The 23,638-nt window shown below is 41.2% G+C and overlaps 3 protein-coding genes across 6 annotated transcripts; all 3 read right to left on the minus strand.

Annotated features, from left to right (window-relative positions):
* Positions 1–162: 162 nt before the first annotated feature.
* On the minus strand, positions 163–1,241 carry LOC148702533 (uncharacterized). Its single transcript, XM_088703815.2, has one exon. The coding sequence runs from the start codon at positions 1,101–1,103 to the stop codon at positions 273–275; it is 831 nt and encodes a 276-aa protein (XP_088559941.2). The 5' UTR covers positions 1,104–1,241; the 3' UTR covers positions 163–272.
* Positions 1,242–1,330: 89 nt separating this feature from the next.
* LOC148699809 (uncharacterized) lies at positions 1,331–3,865 on the minus strand. Its single transcript, XM_089929051.1, has one exon. It carries the CDS (start codon positions 2,770–2,772, stop codon positions 1,462–1,464), a length of 1,311 nt encoding a protein of 436 aa, XP_089785177.1. The 5' UTR covers positions 2,773–3,865; the 3' UTR covers positions 1,331–1,461.
* A 157-nt stretch (positions 3,866–4,022) lies between these two features.
* LOC103721758 (phospholipase D alpha 1-like) lies at positions 4,023–23,406 on the minus strand. 4 transcript variants are annotated; one of them, XM_089929049.1, is made up of 9 exons: positions 23,328–23,406; positions 22,068–22,113; positions 19,305–19,464; positions 15,889–15,986; positions 15,696–15,785; positions 9,120–9,378; positions 8,795–9,005; positions 5,613–7,500; positions 4,023–4,656 (listed from the first exon to the last, which is right to left on the minus strand). In XM_089929049.1, the coding sequence occupies exons 7-9, from the start codon at positions 8,897–8,899 to the stop codon at positions 4,211–4,213; spliced, it is 2,439 nt and encodes an 812-aa protein (XP_089785175.1). In that variant the 5' UTR covers positions 8,900–9,005; positions 9,120–9,378; positions 15,696–15,785; positions 15,889–15,986; positions 19,305–19,464; positions 22,068–22,113; positions 23,328–23,406; the 3' UTR covers positions 4,023–4,210. The 4 variants fall into 4 exon arrangements, with proteins under 4 accessions (XP_089785175.1, XP_038975017.3, XP_088572696.2 ...); XM_039119089.3 differs by lacking the exon at positions 19,305–19,464 and having other exon boundaries at positions 9,120–9,513; XM_088716570.2 differs by lacking the exons at positions 15,889–15,986; positions 19,305–19,464.
* Positions 23,407–23,638: the final 232 nt, after the last annotated feature.

Consider the following 23,638-nt stretch of genomic DNA (forward strand, 5'->3'; position numbering starts at 1 on the left):
CTCTGCAGAGGTTATCTTTAAGTTTTTGTAACATTAAACAGAGAAAACATTCAATTAGGCATTAGTATCAGAATCTCCAAAACCATCAATCAATTTAAAAGGCAACTCGCCAACAACCAGATTTGTTAAGGATATTTGTATGGAGGATGAATAGAGCCAGGGGCGGCCCAATGCATTTGGGGGCCTAAGGCGAACTTTCTAAGAGAGGCCTTTTTTTTAAATAATAATAATAATAATAATAAATTTTAATAAGTGCAAAATACTTTAAAAATTTATTTAAAAATAATCCGTCTAGCTTTTTGAGATGCAAAATTGCTAATCAAACTTTTGTACTCAAGATTCATTAAAATACTATTTTCAATCGATAATATAGCTAATCCATTTAATCTTTCTTGTGACATAGTTGACCGCAAATAAGATTTTATCAACTTTAATTTTGAAAAACTTCTTTCAGCAGAAGCAACTGTTACAGGTATTGTTAACAATATTCTGTAAGCAATGCATGCATTTGGAAAATAATCTGTTTTTTTAATAAAACTTAAAGTATCAATAGGGGTACAAGTTTCTATTTGTAAAATTTCTTTTAAAACGTTTAACTCTGAAAATAGATCAAGACCATCAATATCAGAATATTCACCATGCTTTAAATAGTTTTCAAGATTAAGACAACACCTTTTCAAATTCTCTTCATTCAAAGATTTTAACTTTCTAAAATTAAACAAAAAACCAAAAAAATCTTCATATATGGTGAATTGTTCAAACCTACTTTGAATTGAAGAAATAGCTTGATCTACTACATATAAAAAGTAATCAATTCTAAAAGATTCTTCAGCTGATCTTATTGTCTCATCATCAGTATTTTCATCAAATTGTTTTTTTCTACGGATCACACGTTTTTCACGAAATGTAGGTTCTATTTCCATTTCATTTGCAATTTCTTTAGATGAATTCAAAGCATTCATAAATCCATTTTCTCTATAACTTTTTAAATAAGAAAGAAGACCTTTTAATTGATCTATAGCAACATCAATATGCATGTCTTCAGATTGTAAATTCTTACTAACTGAGTTAACAGCAAACAATATATCGTACCAAATATTCATGCCTAATAAGAATTCAAAATTTTCAATCTCATATGTAGCTAAACATATGGCTTCACTCTTTATTTTAGGATCTTCACTAGTTTCCGCTAATTGAATTAAGGCATCTCTTATTTTAGGAGCTTGATGTTTAATTGCTTTGACACTTTCAATACGACTTTCCCAACGTGTTTGTGATAAAGGTTTAAGAGTTAATGTAGATACATTATCTTGTAAAATTTTCCATCGTTTTGTAGAAGAAGAAAATAAGGTATAAATTCGTTGTATTACTCCAAAAAAAGATATAGCCTTAGGACATGAGTTAGCAGTATCACATAATACTAAATTCAAGTTATGACATCCACATGGTGTGTAAAATGCTCTAGGATTTATATCTAATAATCTTTTTTTGTACACCTTGATGTTTTCCTTTCATATTAGATCCATTGTCATACCCTTGTCCTCTTATATCATTAACCTCAAGTTTATGTTTTTCTATTATATTCATAAGTTCATTAAAAAGGCCCTTTCCAGAGGTATCATCTACTTCTAAAAATTCTAAAAAATATTCTTCTACTTTTACTGGACTTGTTGAAGTATCTACACATCTTAAAACTAGGGTCATTTGTTCCTGATGGCTTGCATCAGGAGTGCAATCAAGTATTACAGAAAAGTATTTTGCTTCTTTAATCTTTTTAATTATTATAGCTTTAATTTCAGACGCTAATATTTGAATCAATTCATTTTGAATATTATGACCTAAATAATGATTGTGAATTTCACCATGTTGAATGCGTCGAACATGTTCTTGCATTACTGGATCAAATTCTGCAATCGTTTCAATAAAACTTAGAAAATTTCCGTTATTGCTTTGATAGATCTTTTCATTCTTTCCTCGAAATGCTAAATTATTTTTTGCAAGATTTTTTACAACAGCAATAATTCTCAATAAAACTTTTTTCCAATGATCCTTCTCTTGGTTTATTTGTTCTTGGAGACTTTTATCAATTGTCTTATTTTTTATCAATCTCACTTCTATATCAATCCACCTATTCATGCTAATGATATGCTCATTAGTTGTTTCATGACTTTTAAGCTTGATACCTAGATTTTTCCAATCCCTACTTCCTTCATTGACTAATTGACTCGTGCTAGACTTTGAATCAAATAATTTACAACAAAAACAATATACCCTATCCAAATCCTTTGAATACACTAACCATCTTCTATCATATTTTTCGCCATTAGGTAACTTACGAATGTAATGTATAGTAGAAAAGTGTCTATTATTTTCATCCCTAGGAAAATGAAGATCATAATCTCTAATTGGACCTCTTTCTACTAATAGATCTCTCAACTTTGTATCAATATTTTTCCATTGACCAGGATCATATATATTTATAGAAATAGAACTAGTTTCATTAAACTCTACACTATCCTTATTTATCCTATCTTCATCTAATTTCTTATTGTGTTCTTCACTAGATATTGTTTGGTTGTCAATCTCATTTTGTTTCGTTCTTTTTATATCATCTTCTAACTCTATTTCGTTTTGAGTTGAACTTGATGTAGTGTTTTGTTTATTTGTGACAATAAATCTATCTAAAGCACCTTTTTGAGATTGAATGAGTTTTTCGATTTTTCTTTTCTTTTTGAGTTTTTCATACCCACATTCAAATTTTCTATTAGACATTTGAATCCAAAAATAATATTATCAAACCAAACAATTAAGACAATCACTACAAACAAATCAAAATAGAATAGAGTTGAAAATGATAAAACCCGAAATGCCAATAGAAGCGGTGCCGGACTCGACGACGAACTCAAGTCCCAACAAGCGGTGCCGGACTCGATGACGAACTCAAATCCCAAGTCCCAACAAGCGGTGCCGAACTCAATTTTAATGGAGACCCTAGACATGAAAAACTATTATCAATTTTTAAGAATAGACATAAAATTTATTTTAAAGAATCCGACAATAAAAATTTTGATAGCATTGAAATATAAATAGTAAAGTGGAAATGGGTGCCGGCACAGTTCCGGCAGCCGGCACATTCTGCCCAAAAAATAAATCCCCCGTTCCCCAGACCCAGACACCCAGGGGCGGAGCCGCGGAAACAAAGGGGAAAACAAATAAGAAACAGGGGCGGAGCTGGAGAAGCCAGAAGGAGAACTCACCTGACACCTAGTCGAGGACGGACTGCGGAGCCGCGGAGGGCCGAGAACGAGAAGGAGACCTGGAGAAGAGACGCCGGCGTCAAGTCTCAAGAACCGAGTTATCGAGATTCGAGGAACGGGAAGCCGGAAAGGAAGAAGAAGAACTGTTGAGTGACTTGAGTCAAGATTCAAGAACCGAAGAAGAGCTGAGCTGTTGTCTGCTGAAGGAAGAACTCAAGGATGAAGAAGAAGACGCCGTCCACTTTGGTTATTTGGGATTATGGTGTCGGACCGATCGGCTGACATTTAAGAAGTAAGAAGACGGTGGCGTGCCAGGCGGATGGTTGGATGGAGAAGACGGGCTAGTTGGCTACGCTAGGGCTTGGGCAGCTGGAGAAGACGCGCTACGGACGGGGGATGGGCGGATCCGCGGATGGCTAAGATGTCTTGTCCCGTTGCCGTTGGCCTGGATGCCGGTTGCGGACCGTTGGTCGCTCATCGCTGCCTGTTGGTTGCTGCCCGCTGGTCGCTGGAGCCTGGAGGAGGAGCTCTCCCAGAGGCGGAGGCCGGAGGCCTTCCTTTGGTCCGAGGCCCTAGGCGACCGCCTCGATCGCCTAGGGCTCGGGCCGGCACTGAATAGAGCTGACCCCCTACCAATCTATCAAGTTTCCTCTTCTACATCACCTCAGCTTTCACAGTTAAACCGGTTCGTAGTTAGCTACCCTTTAATCTGGAATCATCTTTAGTGATTTCTATAGCATTGCCACTTGCTGTAAGAATCAAAAATTAAGGCAACGGAAGTCTCAAGTAGATGTCACATACTAATGTTGATGGTGAATGAAATTAAAACGTCATACTACATCGACGTAGGCCTCTCTAATTATAATACGTAAATCCTACAGATGGTGCATGAGTGTCATTTATTATGTAACAACATTTATGCATTTAGTCCCAAAAGTTGAGAATAAAAAAGCTCATGTGGTGAGAATAGGGGGAAGGATTTCAGACTTCTTGCCCTTGACAGGAGCCTTGGTGTCTGGAAAGAAGCCATCCGGTGGCAATTCTGACAACTCTCCAAACTCCGAGACCTGGATGGGGAAAGGAAGCAGATGGCCAGGGAGATTGATCACCTCGTCTCCCACAAACTTCTCCCACAAGTCCTCAGCAATTCGCTTGACTGTTCTCACACACTTTAAGCTCTCAGGCTCAAGAAAGACCGGAGATAGGTGCCGGTGGTGGCTCATGAAGTGCTCGTACCACAATGACATGCGGTATCCATAGATGAGTCCACGAGCTGGTGCATCAGGCCTGTTAAGATGTGCAGGTTGATATGCTCCATGGGCAATCTCAGAGTCCCTGTCACCTGCAAGTGATCTCTGATTCAAGTTTGCAGAGCCAATGATCACATATTCATCATCCACTGCACATAAGAGAATAATGCTGAGTTGAGGAAAAAAAGATATCAAGCTACATGTCCCAAGTAATTGGACTATTGAAGAATTATAGAGTGAAACTCTAAAAATGGGGGGAAGGTTCCCTTCTGCCAATTGCATCACAAGAGAGAGAGGGAGAGAGAGAGAGTACTAAAGATTCCAAAACAATACAACAGGAAACTACAGAAGGGCAATTGCCAATTTGTACCTTTGGGAACTTCAAAAATGAAATCTCTTATAGAATAAGAAGGCCGATAATATTGTACAGATGTACGTTAAAAGGGTATTTTCTGTTGCTCTGTGATTGCCAGTTCATTCCTATTTACCGGGGAAAAAAACAGAAAACTTGGAGATAATAAAGTTGGTGACATTCAAAGGCTCAGAAAGTTGGGTGCCATGAGAAAGATGAATCTCCAATAAATAAAAAAAAGGGTCAAAGTTAATTATGAAGAATAAATTTGGCTAGATTTGAGTATGTGAGGGAGCTCAAATTCCCTGCATCAGGTGAAAAAAGGATCCAGAATCAATCATTGTATATATGCAAAGGAAAAGAAGGTTTTGGAAGGCATTACAACTAGAATTTGTGTCTAGTCAATAAAAAAAGGAGGTATGACATGCAATAATATGGACGAATGCTGGAAGCAGGATACAGAATTGGAAAGACAGACAACATGAGCTTTTAAAAAAACAAATCGTTCATATCGAATCCAAGTGTGAGACAAATTGTAGATTATAGTTTATGGCCTCTTACATTATTGGCATCAACGGAATGACTACTCAAAGTGGTTTAATTTATGGCTACCTGGCTACATCTAAAATCAAAACCATAAAATGGTTTAAATAAAGGTGAGAGACTGTTTCTGCACTTTGAATGTCAGATTGAAATATAAATTTAAAATCATCACATGGAAAACTTCTAAAACAGAGAACTTAAGTTTCTCACCGATCATAAGCTTGGCATGCACATAGATGAGGAATCGCCGGTTGACTTGTGCCCTCCAGTAGTCGGAGCCTGGTTCTGGCCTCTCCGGTGGGATGTACTCCCCGGGATATCGAACTTCCCTGTTCCCCAAACAGAAGAAATTCAAATAATCAGATGGGTGTGCCTTCCCACCTAACCTTGCTTCCTCTATAGCCCTGGCCACAATTCCGTACATCATCTCCATTGTCAGCCTGTTCCAATGCAGTATGGCCTGCACTGTATCACCCTCCGGTATCCCCTCGGGCCACATCGGGGTCACTATATAAGCTGCAAACCTTTCTCCCAGGCGAATCTTGCTTGCAATCTTCAAGGCTATCTCGATAGGGATCAAATTCAGACATCCACAATCCTGCTCTTCCCTCCAGGAAGCACAACTTCCAAAGAAGTATTGATTCTCAATGTATATGAACCTCTTTGCTCTTCTAATGGCTTCGACATAGCCCGAATGTATGCTTTGATCGACCGTCACATCTTTTGCACTCATCAGACCCAGCTCAGCAGCTTCGGATGGATCAGATGGGAAACCCACCACCGAAGCATCATCAATTGATCGGAAGACTTGCACATTCCATGATTCTTGAGTAGCAAGACCTGATGGGATTGGAAAGATATCAGGCTGCTCGTGGATTTTTACCAAGCAATGAGAGATCTCCTTCGGGGACTGTTTTATCCATCGCTGCTCGAAATTGGTAAGTACATCCCAAGCTGCAAGGCCTTCGAGCTTGGAATGCACATCATGCCATGGCTCCCTCGGGCCACCATGGCGGAGATCAGCATGGGGGAAGTTGTGCTGCTGGAAATCATCAACGTAGGTCGTGTCGAGGTTTCTGAACAGAGTGTGGTTCTCATCATCGTACCTTCCACCACAGAGATCGATTCCACCAACAAAGCTTACAATACGGGATGTACCATTGCTCATGGGAGCATCAAGACAGACTGCCTTCTGGTGGTGGGTGAACTCCATTCCGATCTCAACATGCTGCACCGCAGTGAGGGAGGGGTCAGCATTGCGTGGGCAGAGGAAGCACTTCACCATGCTGCCTTGGAAGAACTCGTAAGTCTCCTCGTCATGTGTGTTCATCAGCCCTGCATTCCCTAAGAGCGACACCGAGGTTCGGTCCTTCCAGACCATGACCAACACCGTAACCCCTTCCTCGGCCTTTTTCTTCAGCAGTTCTCCTATGGTTACACCCTCTGCGCCAGGGATCATGCGCTCCGGATCTCGAATGAGTGTGATGTTGACATTCACCGACCAGCCAGCGACGTAAATGAAGTGTTTTGCTTCTGTTATGGCAATGTAGAGATCCTCCCATAGTCTCGGAGGGTGGTAGTTTTTACCATCGGAGAGATGGATCACCGGTCGGAAATTGTTAGAAAGATGAGAGTTCTGGTAGAGCGTCACCTCGCAACCGGTCTTCTGAGGGAAGTAAACCTTGGGAAGGCCAGAGAATTGTGGAAGTCTGATACCTGCATTCCAACATGGATCAGAGGTGATATCAGAGAATTTAAGGAGGACATGGATCTTTGCTTTTTTGAGCTTGTGGCCCTCATCGTCGAAGAGATCAAACCAGCCTTCCAGAGGTTGCCCGGTGAGTAACTGGGAGGTGGGGATCTTAGCATGGCCCAAAACCTTTGCATCCACTGGGAGCTGGTTTTTAATTGATATTACGATTGAGGGAGCGGAGTAGGCGCAGTAGATGTGAAAGGACTCGTTCCATATTGGGTTCTTGGGATGGAATTCAATCTCTCTGGTCCTTGCCACCCTTGCCCCACCGATGTCCACAGTGGCATAGAGCTTGGTGTGGGCAAGCTTGTCGAGATGTAAGGCTTCCTCTATCTTTTCTGTGACCTGGGATGCCGTTTTTATGGCAGCAAAAGATTAAAAATGAAATCTACAGATGCAAACTTCGAAATTAAGAAGATGAGTACAGATGCGAACTTTAATTTGTAAAGAGTCAAAGCTTGCTCTAAAGGACACAAGCAAGTTTGGTATTCATGAGTTAAAACAAGAAGATTGTTAAGAATCACTTGTGTCTAAGATGCTATGCTACAAACTCCGGAAGGGGTCAGAGAACTACTTTTTCATCTAATCTGGCCTACTGGGTTTACTCTGTTGTGCGTAGCCCAGCTAATTTGCAAGCTAATACAGATTGTGATCTCATTATCCCTTTTTTTTCAAAAAAAATGTTGTTTTTGCTCGATTGCTTCCATAGCACAAATAAGACACAAAAGGTCAGGCAGCTGACGTGTAACTCTGCCATAGCTCGTGGCTATGGCTCCGGCGTAGGTTGCAAAGTCGGGAAGAAAATCCATGTCCAGATCCTGGGTAGCGTTTATCCAACTGTTTGACATGGAAAATTCTACCACTGTTTCTTTGAAATAATGATGACGCTCCCATTGTTGTTATTTAAAAAAAAAAAAATCCTCCTATCTGCTGTCTTTTTTGCGGCCACCGTGGGCTGCCGGGTAGAGGAGCAACAGGACAGTCAAACCAGCCATGGAAACTTTCTATTTTAAAATTAAAAAAATGTTCCCTATCTAAAGATTTTTACGCAGACCGATCTCTACTTTGACGTGCACCACATAATTCTGCCAAGGCTACTTACTAAACTATGGGTGTTAACCTGCTGCCCCTGTTAATTAGTTTAAAACTTCCATCATTTCTCCCACGGAATAGCCCAAGTGAAATTTTCTACTTCCTAGACGTCACACGCTCATGAACTTCGCTTACTCGCTTGGGAGGGTCTCTTGAAAGCGAGAAGCGTTCGGTCAAAAACGGCAGCTTGCCGGATTCAGCATGCCAAAGTCTCGTAAATCTTTGAGACCCGACAAATTCGGCACAAGGTCCCGATATTCCCTTGAAGGGATGGCGGAGAAAGGGCGGAGAAGATAGAAAGAGAGAGGGTCAGTGGTTTGATTGAATCACTACTCACTACTGAACTGGGCTACCTATTAGCAGCTAGGGTTTAAACGATCAAAACAAACTCACCAATCTACCAGGGGACAGTCCAGATCCTTATAACCTTGGTTTATGAAATAGCCAGACAATTCTGCCTGATTGGCTTCCTCCGCACTCGAGAGTCCATTCCATCTAAAAGAAGCTAATAGAAAGAGGAAATATGACAGAAGGAAGAAGGTAGTACCTGAAGGAGGAAGCCATGGAAACAATGGTGGAGGTGATCAGCTTCAAAGATTGTCAAATCGAGAACGCCATGGAGGAATTGGGAAGCTTCGACCAAATATGCCATCTCTCTATCTCCTGATGCTGAGATCCCACCAAAGTTCTCGTCCTATATAAATAATGCAATCTTTGGGTTTCACATGCCGCCTTCCTCTCTCTTTCCTATCTCTTTCCTGGTTTGACGTGATTTTGAGTTGAGTAGAGCTTCTCGAAGATTATCCGAAGAATAAAGTGATGCGCATGTTGATGTTTTAGTCAACTAAAACAGGGTTACAGTGAGGCAGTACCTATCTTCGATCCAAAGCAATGCTTTGCGGACTGGGGTAGGCGGTCGGTTTAGATGCTTCCATCTTGGGAAGGCTGATCGACCCGGAATTCGATGCCCCCCGTCTTTGCTGACCTGCAGCTTACGAAGCCGCCGCGCGAATCCAGGCTGCTACCTTTTCAGCTTCGCATCTCTTATCTTGTCTCCCAGTGAGTCTTGCTTTTTTGGCAGGAACGCATTAAAGATGAGAGAACAACCGGAACTAGGCCCACCAAAGACAGCTGCCAATCAAGACCGAAATGTTACAGGAGTATAGCCTGGATCTTTTTTCCATGTTTTATTTTGAGTAATAATATAATATAGCCGGATTTAGTCTAGGATCATGACTCTTAATGTCAAGCTTCAACAAATCCTGTCTTTAAGAAATAAACAAATTCAGATTTTCAATATCATCACAATAGCACCAGTATATAACAGGGAGGAGCTTCTATACGGCGATTACGATTAATATAGTATTTGAGGAGCAGCATCTGTAGACTTCTGCTACTAAATTTTTTTATTATAATAATGATGGATAGCACATAATTAACTTAGCCTCTAGAGATACAACCATCAGGCATATGATCACTTTATCAGTAGCTCATATGAAAAAAATGTGGTGGGAATATTATATGATTTGCCTCCTATAACTCGAGTCACCTGCAGAGGGTTGGTGGCCTTCCTGGGCTCAGACAAGATTGCTCGTTCTTTCCATCATGGGTCATGGCCCGGAAGAAACTACTAAGATCTTTCAACTTTAACAGGCAGGTGGTATTTGAACACCGTCTAATTGAAAGAAAGAAAGCAAACATCAAAGAGTAACTTACCAGATCCCACCTTTATGTGCTGCGTCCTTGCATGCCCCAATATCCAAAAAGGGGACTTTATACGGAGAAAACATATTAGAGGATTGGAATAGGTAGGAATTTACCAGATCTCATTTACATGAATTCATCATTATAGAAATTACAGCATTAAGGTATTCGATAATAAATCTGGGGAAGGTTTCTTTCCTCCATTTGCATCGAGAAAAAGTATTTGATAAAGAAAGATGGATCAGAAAATCAAAACGGAAGGTCAAAATATAAAAAGATTGTGGATTGGTCTCGTTCAAAATAATAAAATAAATGTGCGATGTAGACCCTAAAATGGACTACAGCAATATTCAACATGGTTACATGACCTGTCGGAGAAGTAGTGCCAAAAATGCATCGCAAACTTCTGTTTAGTTATAAGATATGCATTTCACTCGTTCAGAAAAGTAATGCTCATCAAAAGGATTCAATATCAAAGGAGAAAGTATTTTGAAAGTCAGTCCAATAAAAATAAGGTCCAAATTAGGTGCATGCATCAATCAAAATAAGGGCCATTGAGTTTTCTTGCATGTATCTAAAGCATTTGTATATGTAAACCCCCCCACCCAAAAAAAGCATTTATATGCTATTTAGAAAAAGATAGTATATAAGGTCCAATTAGTATATATCCAATGGCATCAAATGATGATTCAAATGGTGATCATGAAATTTAAGCCATGTTTACTTTGGAGGCAAGCATAACTGTAAGCTTTATAAATGAAAATTTCACATATATTTCTACGCATGGCCATGCTCTGTCACTGAAAGGTTCCTCAAATTCATTGTTGACAACTTCTAAATTTTCTTGGCTCGCCCCTTCATATGGACAGCTCTGAAACCATCTCAGATAGTTGTGCCTTTATTATTCTCCATACCTACAATTTTTGCCAGCGCTTGGATATTTTTATTCCTATATTTTACTACTTTCCACCTAAATATCCTCAACTCTGGTAAGCTCGCTGTATGCTTTCGCTATAGGCCAATATGCTACTAGATAGTTGGTCCTACCCATTAGGTTAGACGTTAGAGTAGCCTTCTGAAAGCATCACTTACGTGAAGCATACACAAAACATCTTGTAGCCCAATATCTGCTAAGGATACTTTGCACCAATTTATCCTCAAAAATACTGTTGTTTTTTCCTAATAGAGCCACATAAATGAAACAAGTTACCAGATATCCGTTTGCCATCAAATATGAGCAAAGAACCATTTATTAGTATTTCCCAAATTATAACCAAGCACCTTCTAAATGAATTACATATGACTGATTTTTTCGCAAAATTCTGCTGAAATTCATATTTAGTACCTACTCATGTTGAAAACTCATTAAAAAACAAAATATAAATCAGAGACAACATAGACAAGTAGGTATCCTAATTCCTAAGTATCAGTAGCTATCTATATCTGAAAATCGTAAAAGAAGTGCAATATGAGAGTGAATTCATCAATACATAGTATTTTTTTTTTTTTTTTTGGTATAACGGCTGCTCACGCTACTTTGGTGTAGGTACAGCCAGCAAAATCAAGAGTAAGAAAATGACAAAGCAATGGGGGAGCGGCCCTCTGGTCTGTCTAGAGGACGTCTCCAGAATGCTGGGCAGCATAGGCGGCGAACCAATCAGCAACCTTGTTCCCCTCCTAGTACACGTGTACGGCCTGGAAGGCGCTGCAGTCCTCCATCATCCGACGAAGATCGCGGAGCAGAGAATTTCCATCCCCCCTCCTCCCCTCTTTCTGAATCCAGTCGAGCACCATCGCTGAGTCCCCCTCAAGGAGGATGCGTTTCGCCCTCAGCACCCATCTCGCATAGGAGATGCCTTCCCAGGCGGCCCTGAGCTCCATCCCTGCCGTTGACAGACCCGCGGTGCTTTGCCCTCCAGCCGTGATCAATCTAGAGTCATGGCTCCTGATCACAAAGCTAATGCTTGCTCTGTCTCTATCACTGGATGCCCTACCATCAAAGTTCACTTTGAGATGGCCTGGGGGTGGGGCCTCCCAAGAGACAAGGGTGATCTCGGGCACTGTAGCAGCATAGGATGGTTCCAGATATCCCTGGCCATCCCAAATAAAGCCGGCGTGGTAGCTCTGGTGATCTCCACTGCCTGACGGAGTGCACACTCCACAACACACCACAGGGACGCCCATTTGTCTTCGAAGATCTGGGCGTTTCTGTCCAACCATATATGATATGCTACATAGGCACATGTGACACCCCACTCAATCGTCCGTGAGCTGCACATGGCCTCCCTCATCTGTCATAGGAGATCGTCAACAGAACAGGTAGCCTAGGTCAGCGAAATCAAAGCCCCCTCCATATCTGTGCTGCCGTGGGCAACCAATCAAGGCATAGCTAATGGACTCCATGTCAGGGCACTTATCATAGCTCGGAGTAATCCTGACACCCCTCCCTGCCAGCATGCTCCTGGTCGATAAGCATCCCCAGGCCACCTTCCACAAGAATAGGGCCACCTGGGGATGGAGACACATCTGCCAGATCCATTTGCCCTCCATCTGTCGGGTAGCTCCCCCTCCCATCACCTCTTGTAAGTTCGCAGCCCGCACCTTAGGCATCCCTATGGATACCCAAACCAATCTGTCCGACGTCTCCCCTATAGGTACCAGGATAGTCAGAATTCTGTCAACCAGCTCCTCTCTAAAGGCATCCCTGATTAGTGCCCCATTCTATCCGCTCTCCTCCTGGACTATCAGATCACTGACCCTGCAGCCCTCCAACCTCGCTGAATCAACCAAGGTCGGCACTCGACTCAGCGAATGCTCGGATACCCAGCTGTTCTCCAAGACATCAATGGATCGACCATCCCCAACAACCCATCTGATCGCCATACATATCAACGGATTTTTCTCCAAATGAACACCGCCGGCCTACCTGAAAATCCATCGCCACCGTACAAACTCCATATTTGGCCCTCATAAGTGTACTCCATAGACTCTCAGGGTCCAAGATATATCTGGCCGCATGTCTCGCCGCCAGCACCCCCCGCCTCGCCACTAAGGAGTGGACCCCCAAACCACCCTGCTTGACCGACTGACAGACCACCTCCCCCGCCATCATATGAACACCCCCTCTACCCTCCTGTCTCTCCCAGATGAAATCTCTGAATAGCTTCTCCAAAGACCTCAAGAACGTCGTCGGCACCACAGTGTTCGACATTAGATAGACCGAAATTGAGCTGAGAACCGACCGCACCAAGACCACTCTACCCATCATGGAAAGTGCACCCATCAGCTACCCCTCGAGTCTCTGTCTGATACTGAGCTCCATGTCAACACAGTCACTACATCGAAGTCGGCAGCTAGTAATGGAAACCCCCAAATACCTTAAGGCGCCCTCCTGCTTTCCAACTCCCAGTATCTTCTTGATGGATGCCTTCACCTGCGGCTTGATCTTCGGGCTGAAGCTGACCGTGGACTTGGCTAGATTGACCCACCGGTCGGAAGCTGTATAGTAGTCCTCAAGAATCCTCCGTATGGCCCTAGCCATCTGTCTCGTAGCCTGCGCCAGGAGCAGACAATCGTCAACAAAAAGGAGGTGCGATATTTGGACAGATGCCGGCACTAGCCTATATGCCTCCATAACCTAGGTCACTGCAGCCCGCCGAAGAGCTCTTGAGAGCGTATCCGAGCACAGAATAAAGAGCAGTGGGGACGATGGGCACCCTTGCCACAGCCCGACAGAAGACTCGAAGAAGTGTGTCGGCGAGCCCTTCACTAGGATAGCAAAGGATGGAGACCTGACACAGCCCATAACCCAACCTATCAAGTCCTCAAAAAAGCCAAAGCTCACCAGCGTGCACTGAAGGAAATCCCAACACATTCTGTCATAGGCCCTTTCCGTGTCTAGGAGATCTTAAAAGCCCTTTCCGTGTCTAGCTTGATCTCCATGAGGCTCCTCCGGCTCGAGGCACTCTGAAGATCGTGCATGAATTCTTAGGCGATGAGGACGTTATCAGATATACTCTATCCTCCCACGAAGGCTCCCTGCTCCGAGCTAATGAACCTCGGCAAGATGCTCCTCAATCTAGCCACTAGTACCTTTATTGTAGCCTTGTGCAAGGTGGCGCACAGGCTAATTGGATGATAATGGCTCGGCTCTGTAGCATCCTGTCTCTTCGGGATCAGGGTGACAACGGTCCTCTTCCAATCTACGGACATCGTGGATGTACTGAAGAACTGCTGAATGGCCTCCACCACATCCTGTTTGATCAAGGGCCAATATCTTTTGAAGAAGACCGGAGGAAAACTATCTGGGCCCGGGGCTTTATCTTCAGAAAGGGACCATAGTGCCTCCTGGATCTCCTTGACAGACAGGCTTAATCAGTGTTGCATTCTCCTCTGTCGAGATCCTTGTCACTGGGGGCTGCATGACTGGAGATCCTCCACTCCTCGTCTGAGTGGTCCATCTGGTGTGGAAGAACTGCTCAAACACTCACCTGATAGCGTCCAGATCCTCTGTGATATGACCATCGCACCCCTGACTGATCTGATCCTGCTCCTCTGCCTCCGAATGTCCGTCGACTGATGAAAAAATTTAGTGTTCTGGTCTCCCTTTCTGATCCACTGAACTCTGGACTTCTGTCTCCACAGAGTCTCCTGCTGTCGAAGGAGTGAATCATGTAAGGATAACCTAGTATCTCTGCTGGTTGGTACCCATCTCACCAAGTGAAAGCACTCGGGTTCAAACTTGAGTAATGGCGAATAACCACCATATGAGACACACACACACACAGAGAGAGAGAGAGAGAGAGAGAGAGAGAGAGAGAGAGAGAGAGAGAGAGAGAGCACTTGAAGTAGATGGCATAGATAAAATATAAAATTATGATATAAGAAACAAAAAAGTGAAACAGTATCTTAAGAGATGATAATTTACATTTTCAGAAAAATATTAACCAGCATCTTTCAGTCCATTTTGTTGTCTCAAAGTTTAGCTCTTTTCTTTAAACCTTTATTATCTAGAGCACAACACCATTAGTCTAACCACTACCAATGATACATAAAACAAGTCCACTATAAGAGTATTTGATTCAAATTAGTTTGAATTTTATACTAGTATAATTGTAACTAATTTGCAGGCTTACATGCTAGTAGAACAACCTTAGGAAAAAAATATATTCCGATATTGATTATTCAGCCACATTTCCTGCATTTTCTGTCATCACCAATATATGTCGAGCATATGAAACAATTCTCCAAAAAATTCTCCAAGCATCTAATTCATTTTTGGTGCATGCTCTTGAAAGCTTTTGACTTTGGTATGACTGAAATAATGGAGCAATGCACCCAATCATGAATCAAGCTGAATAAGCAGGTTCCTCATCACATTTTTAAATTCATTATACTAACTTTCCATTGGCTCAAACCTACATGAACTCTGGGTCAAGAATCTCAAGCCCTGCTATTATTTTCATAAGGTCAATCAAAACGGCAACATTTACACATGCAATAACCAGGAAGCACTTATCTGTCAGATCAATTTTTTCAAATATTAGACATAACTACTTAACCTACCATCAGATAAGTATTGTAACAAAAATGTATTTAGCTGCAGTTTAAATACTTAACCTACCGTCGTATAATACTAAAATTTGATGTCAAGACTATTTATCTCTGTCCATGCAATAGCTTAACTCTATTCACACATGTCACATTCTTTAAATTAAAATGAATATAGTGATTAAACTAATTACCAACAGGAGAAAACTTGCCGCAGGTCCTTATGCCATTACACTCTCAGCAATCTCAGTACATAAAGATTGTTGATATCCAGAAACCATTACCTGACAAATATACCAATTCAAATTTATTGTGTTATAGTTAAGTCATGTAAAGTTGTAAACTTCTATGATATTTTTAAGACGAAATAAGAATGGACAAGATTACTTTTCTGCAGCTTGCACTCATAGGTGCTTAGCACTGTATTAGCTCTCTCTCTGATCACGAAAGCATGACAGTAAGTGCCATGAGAGTGGAGAGAATATCTGGAGAGTTGCATAAACATCATCACAAGCTAAAATTGGTCCAACATTAGCGAAAACAAAAGCATAAGGTCACACTGTTATCCACTCTAAGACATTGACTTGTAAAGGGTAATTTACTACTTAGCAATGAGTAGCCAGATGGTACCTGCTAAAACCTTGAGTTGTAAATGGTAAGGCACTACATAGCGATGGGTAGCCAGATGGTACCCACATGCATTACTAATGTAAAATTCAATTATATTTGTAACGTGAGATAAGAATGGGAAAAGATTACTTTCTGCAGCGGAATCAATTTTGAAGCAGCGGAATCAATTTTGAGACAGCGAAAACAATGTTTTGGCACTTTTAGATGCTTAGCATCATAGTCATATCTCTAGTCACAAGATTTTGATACTAATTGGTACTACAGTGGAAACAGTATGGTGAGAGTTGCATTTACTCTAATACAAGCTAAAATTGATTCAACATTAGCAAAAACAAAAGCATAAGGTCACACTCTCATCCATGCTATAATATTGAGCCACAAAGGGTAACAGTACTACTTAGCAATGAGTAGCTGGATGTTAACCCCCATGCACTACTCTCCAAACAAGGAATATTAACCATATCGAACAAAAGCCGATGCATAGTTATAGATTTGAATATAAAAATAAATTTTGACCTTTGTAACAATTCAAACTGGGCCATTCAGACATCTATACCCTGACTACCAGGCAAGGTATGCCGAACTGGTACCGATAGGCATACCGGTCGCCTACCGGACTGGTTTGGTATCGGTTGAACCAGTACCGAACCGGCAACACAGCACGTCGTGCGCGCTGTGGATAATGCCACAGAGTGGCAAATGCCACTAGTGGCATTTCCTAGAAAATGCTACAGAGTGGTATTTAAATGCTCCGTATCGGTGCGAACTAGTCCGGTTCGCAGCAGTACAAGCCCGGTACCGCTATGTACTGGTGTGAGCCCATCCAATACGGGCTGAACCGGCTGGTTCGGCATACCATGCTACCAGGCAATTGATCCATCTAGCAAAAGACAGAAAATGTAAAGATAGAAAGAAGAATAAGAAGAAGAAATTCATCGGCGACGCCAGTGGCAGCACCCACCTCATCAGCCAATCTCCCAAGTCCCCATCTTCTCCCCCTTTCCTTCGAACACTGATCCAGTCCATTACTTCTACCAAGATATCTAAGTTTAGGGAGAAAGAGAAGTTGGAGAGAGTGCGTGAAAATGAGGAGAGCCAGAGAGTAGGAGTTTTGGAAGTGATGAAGCGAAAGGTATCATTGTTGCTTGTCAATGTCAGCCATATGAGTAATAGCAGAAGAAACTTGTTTCTAATTTTTGAATCCTATAGTGGGTTATATGTAGGAATGGAAACATTAAATCTGAACTATTCTCAGCATGCCAAGTGCTCCAGACTAGTATCAAATATGACAGAAGCAAAGTTACATGTAACATCCAACAAATGTCAGTACTAGAGTGAGTAGGGGATGGCAAGAAAGTAACTAGTCTGGCATTCCGAGTGCTGAGGACTAGTTTAAATATGGTAAATCTTACATATATACTTCCAACAAATGCTAGTGTTATAGATGATTTTTTTTCCCTGTCAAGGGATCACATGTAAGAAAGGCTTCTGCAGAACATGAGACCTATAGTTGCCCTGTCAACAATTAGAAAAGACATGCAAAGAAGAGGAAAGATGTGAATAGAGTGATGATGCAAAGCATTTTTTTTCAGGAGAGAGGGCTATACCATATTCTGTTTTTAACCCTCCAAATAAATATCTAGGGCCTACTTTCCCCTCCCCCTTTCATCCCTTCCTATTGTACTTTCACCTCTAGTCGTGCAACTTTTTTTTCTGTGGGATATCTTTGTTACTATAACACTGCCTTTATCTATCATCCGACAGCTATAACCATCAAAAGAAACACTGTAAGGGTCTAATCTTGCTCTCGCTCTGACGGAGCTCCCACTTGCATATCGTGTAGCTTTTTGCCTCATTCAGAAGTGCATTGATCTAAGGTAGTTTCTTTGAGGAGTGACATACGATGCTTTCTAAGATAATCTTACCATTCTATTCAAGTTTGTGTGTTTAATTCTAAAAGTGGAGCATAATCACCAGTATCGCATTGGCTTCAAGGCTAGACTTGATAGGGCCCTGTGCAACAAAACAATGATATGAACTTAAGTAGAAATAAGATGCTAAAAATAGAATTACATTTCATGAAGGCTCATACAGGTGACGCCAAGATTGGTCTGTTCAATTATATGATTACCAGAAAACAGAATAAAAATAGCTTCATTATAAATCACTCCAAAATTTAGCAAAACATGCAATGATACTAAATTTTCAGAAATTTGGTAGACGGAGGAAAAATTCAAAGCCCCAAATGACTTTCAACACTGAAGACCTACAAACAAAGCACAGTTGTGCAATAGAAAAGGCAACATCATTGTTGGTGGTAGCAACTTAGTTTCCAGAACTGGGAGTGAGTTTTGGTGCAGAGATGCAGATATTTGTAGAAACACTTTTAGTAAGAAAGCACTTCGGAAGTGGGTGCAAGTTCATGATTCGGAGAAGATTCCCAAGCAGGTGTATTATCCTAGGTATAAGATTTTGGCTACTAAGGTTAGCAATACATTTTGAGTGCCGTAGTAATTAACTATTAATCCTCGTGATTCATGCCTCATGTACAGCAGCATCTTAAAGGCAATTCTGTATAAATATCTTTATGTAACATGTGTCTTAAACAATGTCAGCGGAACCGTCTCGAATCGGGCGGTTCGGGCCGTTCCGCGTCATACCAGTGGCTCACCTGTACGGCTTCGGCAATGAAAACAAAATCTATTGCTAGAGGCAAAGAAGGAGAAGGAAAAGAGAGTAAGAGAGAGAGAGAGCAGGGGAGGGAGGGAGGCCGGTGGAGAGTGGCGGAGGCCCGGTGGAGGCCGATGCCAGGCCTTTTTGCGATTTAAGCGGTCGTTTTTCTGTTTCATTCGAAATAGGGGTTGGCCCTTTTTTATTTGGCGATTCGTAAGTGACGTTTCAATACAATCTTAACATTTTATTTCCACTTTTTCTAACTAATCTGCAAATAATTCTTCAAAGTATAGGGATACGCATAAATTCTCCATTGCAAGAGGATTAAAAAAATATATTTTTTGCTTGAAATGACTATCAACATGTATGGTGAGTAACTACTCACATGAATAAGTCAAGCAATACCAACATATTTAAGAGCAAAGAATATTATGGATGGTTGTAATGAGTAGAATACATATCAAATCCAAACAGGGCAGCCCGGTGCACGAGGATCCTACCATTGTGGGTTCAGGGGAGGGTTAGATGTATGCAGCCTTAGCCCCACAAGTAGAGTGGTTGTTTCTGTGTCACATATCAAATCCAAAAAAAGTTGTATAGAAATTCTTGGAGAAGTGCTGGGTACACCATTTGATAGCAATATGAAATGTGTATAGGTGTCTGAAGAATAAAAACATACAAGTAAAACAGACTGCCACTACCTCTGCAAAGATAAGTAGGAAGACAAAGAAAACAAGAGCAGATAAAGCAGTAGCATAAATAGTTGAATGGTTGTATTAAACATTAACAACATTAAGCACATTATCAAGGAAAAGTCAGAGTGGATATCTTTATTTAATACCAGCTGCAGTGAAATTTATATGCTCATACAACTTCTGCATAAAAGAGGCTCTGAAAAAGAAGCAACTTAAAGTTGTCACAAACCCTGGTCAGCTTCTCAGCTAGCAGTATTAGTCTATTAGAAGAGAAGTGCCAGAGAAACCTATTTATGGAACTAGGATGGTATAGCAACGTGCAATTTGGTCCAGATTTGGATATTTTTCCAGTTGTCTTCTATGACCTCATTGCACATAAAAGAAGGAAGAGAATAGACAACAGGGGAGGAAAAAGGAATCTGTGCAAGACCGAAACCTTTTACTGAAGTAAAAAAGAAGCAGAAAATATGAATAAAAAAAATTGAGAATATGTGGCTACAAGCAAGTAGATTCAAAACCCTTAAAAATGTAATAAATTCTAAACCCCAGAGTACAATCCCGAATCTTGAATAACCAAAATAGAAGACTTGAGAATTTGGCTTCTCATAACCGTAGCAACTAGCAATGCAAGATCCCCACTGCTATCTTCAATGGTCTCCATATTGTATGAATTCTTGGGAAACCAAAGAAAAAAATATCTTAAGAAATAAATAATAGTAAAGAAATTAGAGAAACCATGAAGAAACCAGATCTTTGAAGGGGATAAAAAGAAATTTCAAAGCGAAGAAGGGAGGAAGAGACTCAGAATCACCGCTTAAACCAGCACAAATCCTAAGCGGTTGCATCTGGTTGCCTGCAGTATAGCAGCAGACCATCCAAGATTGCCATTACTTCTGAAGTCGTTGTGTACTACTTTGCAGTGCAGCAGAAACTATTGTCTAGGAATCATCACAGCCTCTTTGCGTAAACCTTGAAATAGATGCCACTTTCCCCATTTGGGGAAACAAAAAATGAAGAAGAGAAGCAAGAGAGAAGAAAACAAAAACAAAGAAAGAGAGAATAAACTAAGAAGAAGAAGAGGAAGAAGAAGAAGAAGAAAGAGAAAAAGACCTACGGCATAGAGACTCTGTGGGATTCTTGAATGGATGAGACCAAAACTGAAAGATCCCACTCCCCTTCTCCTCCGGCGCCCTCTCCATCCAACAATGGCTGCAGACTGGTTGCCTACATAACAGCAGGCCTTCCAAAGTTGCCTCGCCCACCGTTCAAGAAAAGAAGACAAACAGAGAAGAGGAGAGACAAGATGGGGGTTAATTTCAAGAAAAGCTTTTAGCTGCACAAAGGCTGCATTTGGTTCAAGAATAAGATAACATCAGAGAGGAATAAAACAAGGGGAAAGTGGAGAGGAGAAGAAGAGAGGAGCGGTGCTAGGGTAACAAAAGAAACCTCTAAACATGCCGATAACTGCCCTGGTGTCAGGAGAAGCCAGAGAACTCAGCGGGTGGGTAATGGGACAGCTACCTGCAGTACAGTCCTGCCTTGCCATTTTCCATAGACTTGTAAATAGAAAACAACAACAATATTTTTCAACCCAATGGGAAGAATTCACCAAAGCTTCACAAAAGATATAGATCATTAGATTAAAAAAAAAAAGAATGAAAAAAGAATTATATGTGTATACATCTCTTCTCATGCAAAGATAACCATTGAAGAGGCAACCATCCAAGTTCTTCCAAAAGCCTCATATGCAAAACCAACCAAATTCTCTGAAGGCACCTTACTTTCCACATATAATAGTACTAGGCATGTCCAATGAATGTGGATTAGGGAAAAAGCTACAAAATAGGATTTTGAGGCTGCGATGAATTCTGCATCTAACAGATCCCTTCCATGCATCTGAAAGACCAGAACAACCCCACCAGCCATGTAGGCAATTAGTTGCCTGCCAGATGGCAGATCATGAAAGTTGCCCCAGCCTTTGCTAGCAAAGACAGGAACAGGAGAAGAGATGGAGTTCAACTAGTAGTGAACCATGCCATCCAAAAATAGAAGAAGAAATGATGCGGAGTTCAATAAGTGCAAAGGCTTATTTTTCCTGCCTACCAGAAATCTTGTCCGGTCTCCAACATGCTGCAGCAGTAGCTTGCAGAACAACTGACTTTCGAAATTGCAAATAATACAGTGTTTAATTTTATTTCCACTTTTCCCCCAAAAGGATGAAAAGTTTATGTTTTTGCTTGAAATGAACATAAGAATATATAGCGAGTAACTACTCACACAAGTAATTCCCCTAGACAAGCAATGCTAACATATTTAAGAGCAAAGAATTTTTGTGGATTATGGTAATGGACAGAGTTCATATCAAATCTGAAGAGGTTGTACAGAAATTCTTCGAGAAATGCTTGTACCCCACTTGCTAGCTATATGAAACATGATCCAGGTGTCGAAGCATAAAAACAAATAGCAAAACAGATTACCACTACCTCTGCAGAGATAAGCAGGAAGACTAAAAGAAAAGCAGATAAAGCAGCAGAATACAGTTATCAAGGGAAAGTCAGGGTGAATAACCTTATTTAATACAAGCTCCAGCGAAAGTTATATGCTCGCGCAACCCCTGCATAAAAGAGGCTCCAAAAATGAAGCAACTTAAAGTTGTCACAAGTCCTAGTCAGCAGTGCCAGAGAAACCCGCTTATGGAACCAGCATGGTGCAGCAACATACAATTTAGTATGAAGAATAGCATTGGAGATTTTTTAAGCTGTCTTATATATTATCATTCCTCATAGAAAGAAGAGAATAGATAGCAGGAGAGGAAAATTGAATCTATGCAATACCAAAGTCTCTGCTACTGAAGTAAAAAAGAAGCAGAAAAATGAGTAACGAAATTGAGAATCTTTGGCTGGAAGGGAGTAGATTTAAAACCCTTAAAACGTCATAAACCGTAATCCCCAGCATACAATCCCTAATCTTGAACAACCAAATAGACGATTTGAGAATTTGGATTCTCAAAACCCTAGGGACTATCAATGCAAGATCCCCACCCAATCTTTCAATGGTCTCCAAATTGTATGAATTCTTGAGGAGCCAAAGAAAAAATTATCTGAAGAAATTAATTATAGTGAAATCAAAGAAAACTTGAAAAAACAAAATTTTTTAAGGGGAAAACGAAATTGCAAAAAGAAGAAGGGAAGAAAGACTCTCAGATTCACCACTTAATCCAGTATTATGTTGTTAATCTTCAAGTCTCGGAACAATAAGCCTAAGCGGCTGCATCCAGTTGCCTGCAGAACAGTAGCAGACTGTCCAAGATCGCCTTGCCGTTAGACATAGCCTTCGCAATGCAACAAAACCCTCGTCAGGGAATCATCACAGCCTCTTCAAATAAATCTTAAACCGATGCCACTTTCTCGATTTGGGGAACAAAAAATGAAGAAGAAAAGCAAAAAAGAAGAAAAGAAAGAAAGAAAGAGAAAACGAAGCTAAGAAGAAGGAGAAGAAAGAGAAAAAGATCTAGGCTCGGAGTCCCCATGGGATTCTTGAATGGATGAGACCGAAATCGAAAGATCCCCCTCCCCTTCTCCCTCGGCGATCTCTCCATCCAACAACGGCTGCATACTGGTTGCCTGCGGAACAGCAGGCCTTCCATAGTTGCCTCGCCCATCATCAAGAAGAGAAGACAAGCAGAGGAGAGGAGAGACGAGAAGGGGTTAATTTCAAGAACAGTTTTAAGCTGCAGAAAGGCTGCATTTGGTTCAAGAATAAGATGACATAGCATAGGAGAATGTAGAGAAGAAGAAGAGAGGAGCAGTGCTAGGGTAACAAACAAACCTCCACAGATGCCAAGAACCGTCCTGGTATTAGGAGAAGCCGGAGAGAGAACCGAGCGGGTGGGTAATGGGATAGCTATTGGTGGCACTGCCGCACTGGGACTCCTTATATAGCTATGGTTTTTGAAGCCGTTACCGTTACGAAGGCCCCGCAGCTTACGTCTTACGCGACCTCTAAATCCTGAGCGCCTATGCGAGAATTTTTTTTTCCCTAAAATGTTTGATATATTACAACTACGCCTGATAAAATCAAAAAATAACGAGCCTTGCACTAGGCAACTCCACCTCCCATCTACATAGTACCTTTAGAGT

This window comes from Phoenix dactylifera, chromosome 2 (genome assembly GCF_051530095.1).
Source record: "Phoenix dactylifera cultivar Ajwa chromosome 2, Ajwa_hap1_PhDact_Kaust_v1.1, whole genome shotgun sequence".
Classification (NCBI taxonomy): domain Eukaryota; kingdom Viridiplantae; phylum Streptophyta; class Magnoliopsida; order Arecales; family Arecaceae; genus Phoenix; species Phoenix dactylifera.

Bases quoted from the DNA above. Each gene is read 5' to 3' on its own strand.
- LOC148702533 (XM_088703815.2), bottom strand. From the start codon at position 1,103: ATGAATATTTGGTACGATATATTGTTTGCTGTTAACTCAGTTAGTAAG.
- LOC148699809 (XM_089929051.1), bottom strand. From the start codon at position 2,772: ATGTCTAATAGAAAATTTGAATGTGGGTATGAAAAACTCAAAAAGAAA.
- LOC103721758 (XM_088716571.2), bottom strand. From the start codon at position 8,899: ATGGCATATTTGGTCGAAGCTTCCCAATTCCTCCATGGCGTTCTCGAT. The intron at 7,501-8,794 runs GTACTACCTTCT...ACGGCATCCCAG, and splicing joins TCCATGGCTTCCTCCTTCAG to GTCACAGAAAAGATAGAGGA. The intron at 4,657-5,612 runs GTGAGAAACTTA...TCTTATGTGCAG, and splicing joins GCATGCCAAGCTTATGATCG to TGGATGATGAATATGTGATC.